This window comes from Nicotiana tabacum, chromosome 2 (genome assembly GCF_000715075.1).
Source record: "Nicotiana tabacum cultivar K326 chromosome 2, ASM71507v2, whole genome shotgun sequence".
Classification (NCBI taxonomy): Eukaryota; Viridiplantae; Streptophyta; class Magnoliopsida; order Solanales; family Solanaceae; genus Nicotiana; species Nicotiana tabacum.
The window spans coordinates 10,378,665-10,390,102 of NC_134081.1; the positions used below are offsets into that span (position 1 = coordinate 10,378,665).

At 32.7% G+C, this 11,438-nt stretch overlaps 1 protein-coding gene across 1 annotated transcript; it reads right to left on the reverse strand.

Annotated features, from left to right (window-relative positions):
- Positions 1-567: 567 nt before the first annotated feature.
- LOC107761482 (phenylalanine ammonia-lyase) lies at positions 568-5,008 on the reverse strand. The gene is given in 2 exon segments (NM_001425747.1): positions 568-2,547; positions 4,477-5,008. Coding segments are annotated over 2 exon segments (2,148 nt in total). The 5' UTR covers positions 4,875-5,008; the 3' UTR covers positions 568-797.
- Positions 5,009-11,438: the final 6,430 nt, after the last annotated feature.

The following is an 11,438-nucleotide window of genomic DNA, read 5'->3' on the forward strand; positions in this document are numbered from 1 at the left end:
CCTAATGAGCGTGTTAAATTTTACAGATTTTATGCCACTTATAACAGTATTGATGATGTGTTGTAATTTTTTAATTTCCATCTTTACCTTGTGCTTAGGATCATTTGTTTCAGACATATCAACGACAATTTCATCAATTTATATTCCTTTAATTTGGAAATCATCAGCCATCCCTTAATAGTTTGTTTTATATATTTAGTAAGCGTTTGGACAAAAAAATATAATGTAAAAAAAATAAGAGTGATATTTGGAATTTAAAATTATGTTTGGACGTGAATTTCAGTTGAAAAGAAATATTACAATTTTAAGAGTGGAAAAAAAATTCCGAAAAATTTGGAAAATTGATTAAAATTACTTTTTAGTTTTTGAAAAACTCATTTTCGAAAAATCTCTAAAAACTTGCAATTAGTATTCTATTCTTTTAAGAGGACAGAGTAACATATGGGGAATACAGTTTTTGGTGATTTGAGTAGTGTTCCATATGCTTACTGAACATTCCCTACTTAAGATGAAGAATTGAATAGAAAAAGAAAGAGGAACAGATTGAACAGAAGAAGACTTGCCAGTAAGATTTAAGCACACTGTCACTTTTCATTAGGTTTATACTGAAAAGAGACATTTACAGCTACAATCCAACATATTTAAAAGAGTTCTAACACTCTTTTTAAGTTAACCAAAAAACTATAAGTTCACAACATATTATGATAGTAATTCACCAAAGAGTAAAAAAAGAATCTGAAAAATAGCAATTGACAAACATTAACAAAAGTTCCCGCCGCGCGAAATCAAGCAAACAACTAACAGATAGGAAGAGGAGCACCATTCCAGCTCTTGAGACACTCCAACATTGGATCAATGATTTGTCCATTGCACATTGCTGTGAACACTTTGTCACACTCCTCGCCCGGTGATCGGACTTTTTCTCCTGTCAATAATTCTGTTCCAAGCTCCTTTCTCACAAACCTGTACAATGGATAAGATCTGCATTCTGTAATCCTGTTAGGAATAGCAGGGTTTCCACTTTCTAATGCAGCTCTTGCACTCTCAACTTCCTTTGGTAAAACAGCCTTCAATTCATCTTCGAAAGCTCCAATCTTTTGAAAGATTGAGCTGTTCACATTCTTCTCACTTTCACCATTATTCATTGCATGATCAACAAGTACTTGTCTCAGTTTCTGCATTAAAGGGTAGTTGCAACTGCAAGGATCATCAGCGTAGGCGAACAAGTATTCCCTATCCACGATTCGAAGCAATTCCTTTTCACAGAATCTTGCTGGATGAAGTTCACCATTAGCACCCATTGTAAGAGTTCTCTTAGCTACTTGGCTAACTGTGTTCTTGACTGCATTCTTTAAGTTTTCTTCCAAATGCCTCAAGTCTATAGCTTGGCAAAGTGCCACGAGATAAGTTGATGACATGAGCTTTAAGATATCAACAGCTTCAGCTGTTTTCCTTGCTGAGATTAAGCCTAAGGAGTTGACATCTTGGTTGTGTTGTTCAGCACTTTGGACATGGTTTGTCACTGGATTTGCCAAGAATTGAAGTTCTGAGCAGTAAGAAGCCATGGCGATTTCAGCTCCCTTGAAACCATAGTCCAAGCTTGGATTCCTTGATGCAGTGAGATTAGAGGGCAAACCGTTGTTGTAATAGTCGTTGACAAGTTCCGAGAATTGAGCAAACATCAATTTCCCAATTGATGCAAGAGCCAATCTTGCATTATCCATGGAAACACCGATAGGAGTGCCTTGGAAGTTGCCACCATGTAACGCCTTGTTTCTTGAAACATCGATCAAAGGGTTATCGTTCACTGAGTTAATCTCCCTCTCAATCATCTTAGTTGCAGCGCGAATGACTTCAATTTGAGGGCCAAGCCATTGTGGAGATGTTCGGAGAGCATAACGATCTTGCTTTGGTTTTTGTAGAGGATCCATTTCATGTAGCTTTTGAGCCGCCTTCACATAAGAGCTTCCATCCAAAATATGTTCCATAATAGCAGCAGCCTCAATTTGACCAGGGTGGTGCTTCAACTTGTGTGTCAAATGGTCAGTGAATTCGGGCTTTCCGTTCATTACTTCAGCGAAAATTGCTGATAAAACTTCAGACATTACAGCAAGAATGTTGGAATCAAAGAGGACCATTGATGCCATACCAGAACCAACTGCTGTACCATTCACAAGTGCAAGTCCTTCCTTAGGCTGCAACTCGAAAAATCCACCGTTAACACCAGCAACGCGGAACGCTTCTTCAGCATTAAGTGTCTCACCATTGGGACCAACAGCCTTGGAATTAGGCCTACCAGTGAGCAAACCAGCAATGTAGGATAAAGGGACAAGATCACCCGAGGCAGTGATCGTTCCACGGAGAGGTAAACATGGAGTGATGTTGCTGTTAATCAATTTTGTAATAGCTTCCAAGATTTCAAATCTGATGCCAGAGTAGCCTTGTAGGAGTGTGTTGATCCTAACAAGCATAGCTGCCCTTGTTGCTGAATGTGGCAATGTGTGGCTTGTTTCTGTTCCATTGCCAAAAACACCAGCATTCAAGAACCTGCCAATTCAATGTCAACAACATCAGCTATTGAACTGAATTGTACCAACCAAATTTAAATAAGAACATGTTTTATTTGTACTTTGTCCTATCTACTTTGTGACGATATTTAAAAATTACTAGTATGAGAAAATTAGCCGAGGGTCTATGAGAAAATTAGTATGAGATTATATTGGATATATTATTGTTTAGTACGAGAAAATGACTAGAATAGGGATCAAGAATTATAAGGCTTAAGAAAAAAAAAAGAAAAACTTGTAGTGTGTTACATCAACTCCCATCATTTCAAGTGATATAAAGCCCCTTTAAAGTGGGGCACACATTTGTTATATTTTTGGCCTTGTGGGCAGGGGAGGGGAAAATGAAAAAAGGAAAAAAATGACATAGCCGCTAATAAAATAATAAGCGAAAATATATATATATTTTTGTATATATATATATGTATGTTGTATAAAAAATATATAAAGTTTATACACTTTTGTAGCTATCAGATATAAATAGTTTCGGTGCAGGTTAAAGGTAAATTAGGCCCAAAAATAAAAGTGAAGTTTAAATTTGAGATTTAAAATTGTCATTTCATAATTTTTTTAACAATTCTCTTTAAATAAGTATAAAATTACTTATTTATGCAATATTTGTTTTAAAAATTATTTGTACTTTAAAATAAATAGATATCTGACAAGAGACAGCACATGGGACTACTGGGATTCGACCCAAATAGTTGGAAATTTAAACTGTTTAAATAAGCCCACTTGTCTCTCATCTATTATTTGAGGACCCACAAAAATAATTTAACTATTTAAAGATGTTTATTTAAATTATTTTTTCTTACTAAATTTAGGAAAATAGTAGTAGGAAAAATTTACTGAATAAATTCTTACATGTACTTTATACAAAACTAGAAGGAAGGTGAAATGACTAAAATCTCCTCCACCAACCACACACTCTTTTTCCAACCCAACAAAAGTCAAACTAGTGGCTTGTTTTTTTTTTACAGTTGTACAAAATTTAATTTATATAATTAGATTTATAGATGTAGATGCAAAATTCCTGTACTTCGTATCAAGTTCCAATATAAAATATTTTTCCAAGGGCTATTTAATATTTTTCTTTACTCAATAATTCAAATTTCAAGATGTAAATCTAAAGTACTTAGTTCTTGGTCTAGCGCGTGTGATAAATGTTTACATATACAAACTTTATCTTCTCTACTATGATAAAATAAGAAAAATTTATAGTACCAGATTATATTGTTCTATAATAATAAGAGACTTTTCATATTTGGTCGGAAATAATAACTTGAAATATAGCTGCTATAATCGTTTAGATTACATAGAAAATGTACACATTTTACCTTAAAGTTGATATCATTTAAAACTCATTTCCTCTTACAAAAAGAGTAGTTGACATAAGAGTTAAAGTAAATCATTAATAACTATTGACTCAAAATAATAGATAATTTTTTTATAAGGTCAAATTAGTATATATCATTAATAGTTATTAACTCAAAATAGTAGATCATTAACTCATAAATGCTAGTCAGATTTTCTTGCAGAATAAGAATTTAACTATTAAATCTTTGATAACACCACAAAACACTTTAACCATCTAAAACATAACTATATATATATATATATATATATATAGCTGCTTACAATAAACTAAAATAATAACGTAAAATAACCTTTTCTACTGACCGTGTAAAATTTCCTTAACGCTGTCATAGAAAAATGTAGATGCTATTATTTTTTTCGGACTAAGGGTCACTGCAAACTTCTGACAGAAATCTTGTGTATAATAAACTCGTATATCTTGAAAATAATTAATTTAAATTATTTAACACACTTAACGATAAAAATCTTTAGGAGGAAACAAAATATTAAAATTCTGGTGGAAAAAGAAAAGTTAAGTAGATGAAAAGTGGTTTACCTAATAAGTTCTTTTTGAAGAGCACCACCATTCTTGGTTCTCCTATGAGATGTAGCACCAAAACCAGTAGTAACACCATAACTATCAGTTCCTTTATTCATACTGTCCATAACCCAATCACTACTAGCTTTAACACCAGCTCTTGCCTCTTCAGAAAGTTCAACTTTAACACCATTTGCACTTTTGTCCCTAACAGCAATAGCAGCCACTTGTGCCACTGTTAAACTTTCACCACCAAGTTTTACCATTGGTTTTCTAAATTCACTCACCATTTTTTTCACTTCATCCAAATGACTCCCTCTTAAGGATTCAGCTGCCATTTCCCAATTCAATGGATCAGCTGATTTTTTGCACAACTCAAAGTTTTCTCCTCCATTAACATGACCATTTGATGCCATTGTTTGATCAAGAATTGGCTAGAAAATAAAGAATTGGCTAGAAATGTTAAAGGTTGTGAGGAGATTTGGAGAAGAGAAAATGGCTAAGAATTGAAATTGTTTTTTCTTGTTTTTTTGAGGAGTGGTAGATAGGAGATGTGGTGTATAAATAGAGGGGAATGGAACTCAAATGTTGGTAGGTAAAGAAAATATAGTGAGGGGTTGTAACAAAGAAGACTAAATGGTGGTTGTTGGTAGATTAATTTTAGCCCTTGATTTTAGGTGTAATTAACGGTTGAGATTTGAGACTGACGTGGGTACTTCATGCAACATGGGTTTATTTATTTATTTATTTGTTAAAAAATAAAATGAAAAAAAAATGTTTTGGGTTGGTTGGTGGATTTGGGAGAAGGTTAGAGTTGTTTGGGTTGTTGGGAGAAAATTGAGGGGTTAAGATTGTAAATTCAACTCTTTTCCTCTTTTAAAATGGAGTTGTTTTTAATGTGTTTCAATAAATGAAGGATTATCCAAGAATTTATTTTGACTCAATCTGTAATTAATGAACTAGCAAAAATATAATCTTTCCGTAGAAATATAAAATCTACTTCAATATATGTTTGTATTTTTTTGTATTTTACGATTTAATTTCTCGTAAGAATAAATTTTAAAATATCCGTACAACCGAGCTAAATATATCGTTATTTAGTTTGAATAAAAGAGCACGATAAATTTCAAATTAAAACTATCACCATAACTTTCCAAATATAAGTAGATATCGTTCTCTCTTTATAAGACCCTAGTTTGTTGTTCCATAAACAAGTGTTAAGATTCATATTATTATTGACAGCGAAATTTTTTATTGATATTGAAATTTTAAATTTAAATTTTTTTCAGTATGAATGAATGAATTCTAGTTGGAGCGAAGTGAAAGGAAATAATTCTAATGTACATATTTCCTATTGTGATTTTTCTTTATTGGTCCCTAATTTTAAATTGTTAAGAGAAAGAAAGGCTATTCTATAAATTTGATAAACTTTGCATTCTTGTCCGGATCTCCCAAATATAACGAATCTAGAGAAGATTTTGGAAATCCAAGAAAAGATAAAATTTTAAAATATATCAAAACAACTTACTACTAAACAAATATAGTGGAGCTTAAATAAGAAAAGTATTTCACATTTTTCAAATTTCATAACTTTTAAAATTCACTAACAACCAGACCACTTATTATTTCTTCTGTTTTTGACCTTCCCCTCCCCCCCCCCCCCATAATATCAATTAAAGTCGTTCTTTTTATTTTATTTTTTTAATTTTCCCTCTCAATTATAATCGTTTGACTGAGCAAGTACGAAACAAGAACGTGTCCACAAAGTCCAGCTACCATGTATTAAACGTGGACAGTCAATTTGAGTCTTTTTTTCTCGTATTATTGGGTGGAATCTAACTTAAAAAGTTTCTTTTTCTTTAGTTTTTAAGATAATTGTTGTTACAAATTTTGAAGAAATTTAAAGAACTGTAAAAAAATAATTGCAACCACAATATAAATATGAAGAAACATAATTTTATTGATAAAATTATGCGGGTATAATTCTGTTTACTCCCTTGATTTTTCTCTCTAGATCGTTCTCCATGATTCGAAGGTTTAACCAGTATATTTCTCGAACGCGGGATGATGCTAACTTCCTTAGCATGTATTTGATCTCCATGAAAAGGAAGAACATCCGTTGATCACTTCGGCGGCTTTGAAAAAGACAATATTTGATGTCTTTGATCTCTTAGTGAATATTTCATGAATTTTTATGGAATTTCGAGATCGTATATTTGATCTCTTTGAAGGACATATATAGCCTTATTTATAGGCATAAATTAGAGTTTGGGTGGAGTAGCCACCAAGTAACCCTAATAAACTCTTAATATTTCAAGAGTCTTCTTGAATTTAGGATTTATATTGATCTGCTAAAATTTCAGTGTCCACACCCATAACTTTAAAAATATAATGGGTTCAATGTTAAAAATCTTAAAATTGAACACATAAGATTTAAATCCTGGATCCGCCTCTGGTGAGATGGTTGAGATCTCTTTACCGTTGATCAAAGATCTCGAGTTCGAGTTCGAGCTTTAAGAATGAAGAATTTCTTGATAGGGACCTTTTACCCTCTTAGTAGGCTTACCAAGTACAAATTTGAATTAGCCAAGTAAGTGAGTTAAAGGATATTGGTTTTTTAAACAAAAATGATAACATATAGTCATATAATATCAAATTTAAATAGTGAATTTTGATGTTTTTCTTAAAGTGCATGAGTAATTTACTAGTCTGGTGTTTGGACGGATAAAAAGTCATTGATTAAAAGAATATGAATTTCCTGAAATTTACCGAATTTTGGTAATTTTGCGAATTTTACCACCGTTACGTGAAATTTGTTACTCCAGATTTATTCAAGAAAATAATGTTCCTCTACCTAAGCAAGTTCATTATTAGTAATATGATTTTTATTTCCTTTTTTGTTTAGGAACAAATCCATGCTCTCTTGAGTCTGAAAAATGTCAAAGTGTCTCTTACACATAATTTATGTATATTGATATTATCAGATGATGAAGTGAATAATCAGGACTTGAATTCATAATTTCTAGCCATTAAATGTCTAATCACATAGTAATAAATAATCATGGTTATATCATGTTATGCAATATATAATCAGATACAGATGTGTTCCCATACTAAGCTATTGAATTAAGGACCATTACGCCTTGGTTCCAAATTAATCGAGTCGTTATATGCATCCCTTACTATCCACTTCGCTCAATCGTTTTATTTGAGCAGTCATTTAACTTGTTGCCTACGTAACACGTGTCAATACGGCGAACAATACCTCTAACGTATTAACAATAGTTTAAAAATATCTTCCGTTAATCATTTGATCCACAAATACTCCTAACATTTATTTTTGGGTTCAAACTTATCCCTATATCTAACAGAAGAGCCAACAATACCTCTAACGTATTGAAAATGGCTCCAAAATACCATATGTTAACATTTTGGTACGCAAATGCCCCTAACGTTTGTTTTTGGGCTCAAACTTACCCTTATATCTAACACAACTAACCTGGTCAATATTTTGACTTTAACTTCGCCATGTGGCCTTTTTTTAATAATTGTATTAAATAAACCCACTTGTATCTTTTAAAATACCCAACGACCCTGACCCGCTCCTATATATTTGGACGGTCGGCTAAAAATAATTACATTCGCTAGTTAAATATATAAAAAATATACATTGATTATATATAAAAATATTTATATTATACATTTATATTTTAATATATATTTTACATGATATTATTTTTAGGAAAAATTATACGGTGTAGTTTTTTCTTCAAATTTTGCAGATCTTAACAAGTTTAACAAATATAAATTTTAATTTGCAAACATAAAAATGATAATTTTCTATTTATATGATTCTAAAGGAGAAGCAAAGAAACAGATGGAAAAAAAATTATTTAAAACCTTTAATTATATACATATCGAACTGCTTAGCACATTAATGGACTTCACATGATCTTTTCAATGGGAACTAATAGTGTTTTAATATATAATGATAGAGCTAAAATATTGGCAAAACCTGTCGTTCCATTGTCCGATTTGCTTAATAAAGTCAAGTTATAGATCATAATTAATAGGGAAAACTACACCGTATAATTTCTTCTTAAAATAATATCATGTAAAATATATGTTAAAATATTAATGTATAATATACATATTTTTATATATAATCAATGTATATTTTTTATATATATTTAACTAGTGAATATAATTATTTTTAGCCAACCATCCAAATATATAGGAGCATGCCAGGTATATATGGGTAAGTTAAAGTCAAAATTGACCAGGTTAGTTCTGTTAGATATAAGGGTAAGTTTGAGTCCAAAAACAAATGTCAGGGGCATTTGCGGACCAAAAGGTTAACGAGTGGTATTTTTGAGCCATTTTCAATACGTTAGGGGTAAGGTTAGTTTTGTTAGATATAGGAGTAAGTTTGAGCCCAAAAATAAATGTTAGGGGTATTTGCGGACCAAAAGGTTAACATAGGTTATTTTTGAGCCATTTTCAGTACGTTAGGGGTATTGTTGGCCCTTTTTCGTATATTTTATATGTGAAAATTTATTATACGCACATGTATTCGCGATGTTGTATTCATGAATACAGCAGTAAAAACTGCCTAAAATCAAGGCAGTCCATGTTGGGATTAAAGATTGGTCAATGAGAAATGGAGGAAAGAAAGTGGAGGGAAAGTGAGCTCCATTTTGCTTTGAAAAGAGCAAAGTGTCCCCCATTGGTGGTGACACTACTAGAAATTCGGCAAAAACCGACCAAGGTCGACCGACCAACTTTGGTCGGTCAAAAAGCCGGCCAAAAAATCGACCAAAGTTGGTCGGTTTTTCAAAATATTTTTTTTTAATTTTTTTTTTACGAAATCGACCAACTTTGATCGATTTGTTTTGGCGCAAAAATACGGAAAACTATTTTTGAGTCCCGTAAAATTTATTTTTCAAGAAACCGACTAACTTTGGCCAATTTTTCAATTAAAATAAATAAATATTAATATTAAAAAACCGACCAAAATTGGTCGTTTAATTTAGCCGGTCATTTTTAAAAACCGACCAACTTTGGTAGGTTATTTTCGTGCGAAAATACAATTAAAGAGTATAAATCAAATAAAAGACAGTCTTAAAACAAAATGCACCAATGGTCTAGTGGTAGAATAGTATCCTACCACAGTACAAACCCCGGTTCGATTCCCAGATGGTGAATCTTTTGATTACATAATTAAAAAACCGACCAACTTTGGTCGGTTTTTTTTTTTTGCAATATCTTTTTTGAATTTAATTGACCGACCAAAGTTGGTCAGGTAATTTCCGACCAACTTTGGTCGGTATGCTTTTCCGACCACTAAAATACCGTCCACACGTAAATGGTCGCGTTTTGGACGGTTATTGGCCATTACCGACCAAAGTTGGTCGGTTTTTTTGGTCGGTTTTTACCGGATTTCTAGTAGTGTGGCGGGTGCATTGCATAGGCCAAATGGAATTCTCCGGAAAGCGAAGATGCCATATGGACATGTGAATGATGTTTTCTCTCTATCATCTGGGGCAATAGAGATCTGATTATACCCTGAGTATCTATCCAAGAAGCAAAAGTGGGAACTCCCTCCTGTTCCAACAGTCATGGCTGTTTCTAAAAGGTTGCAAACCTTTTTAGAAACAGTGCTAAAAACTGGCTATAAATATGCCTTGATCCGAGAATCTTTCCTTATGAAATTTTCTGAGCTTCTTCTCCTTCTTCTGCACAATTAACATTCCAATGTGGTTTACAGCCTTCGAGTGACTCGCTGTTTCACCGGCATTTTTGGTACCAGCACTCCGGTGAGTTAAATCGTTCTATCCTGGGAGGATAACATTCCAGCACCTCAGGTACTTGAGGGGAATAATTTCTTTAAGGACACACTGTGCATTCAATCGTCTCGATTTTATTCCGAAATTATATTTCAGATTTGGCTTCATTATTTCAACATTCTGTTGCTGCTAATTTTCTGTTTCTTCTTCTGTTTCAGAAAATTTACTGTTTCGTTATTTATTATAATAATACAGATTGTCTAACAATCTTAAGAAAATTATTTTTTTTATATTGTAATCTGTATTCTATTTTTGGAGATTAAACCTGTGTGATTTTCTACTCCTTTTGAATTTTTCTATTTCTGATTTGAAGATATAAAAACTTCATCGGAGTATTAAAATTCAGAAATGATTTGAAAAAGATAAAAACTTCATCATTTTCTGTGAAACAATATATAAAAACATCGGTTTTTATTCATTAAACGCACTGGTTATCATTAATTACAGTATTTTTTACTATTCTATTTTTTTCATTAATTGAACTATTCTGTTGTTGACAGTGAGAAATGGCAATTGAAAATGAAAATCCTTCTGTGACCGTTGCGGCAACGACGATAGCCTCGTCAAGCCGAACTACTGTGCCACCAGCCGAGAAACCGGGGAAAATTTCTAAAGCCAACTTCTAAGGATGGAAGCAAAGGGTGTTCTTCTGGCTTACCATGCTTGGTATGCAGAAGTTCACCAGTGAAGATCCTCCAGTGTCTGTCGCCGACATGCCGGACAATGAGAAGTTTATGATTGTTGAGTCGTGGAAACATGCAGACTTTCTTTGCAAAGGCTACATCCTAAGTGCTTTGGAGGGTGACTTGTACAATGTCTACAGTGCTATGAAAACTTCGAAAGAATTATGGGACGCACTTGAGAAGAAGTACAAGACAGAAGATGCATGCTTGAAAAAGTTTGTGGTTGCCAAGTTTCTAGACTATAAAATGATAGATAACAAAACCATTGGAACCCAAGTTCTAGAGCTTCAACTTATTTTTCACGACCTTATTGCTGAAGGTATGGTAGTGAATGAAGCATTTCGAATGGATGCAATGATTAAAAAATTATCTCCTTCGTGGAGAGATTTCAAAAACTATCTAAAGTACAAGCGCAAAGAAATGAAATTGGAAGATCTTGTGATTCGTCTCA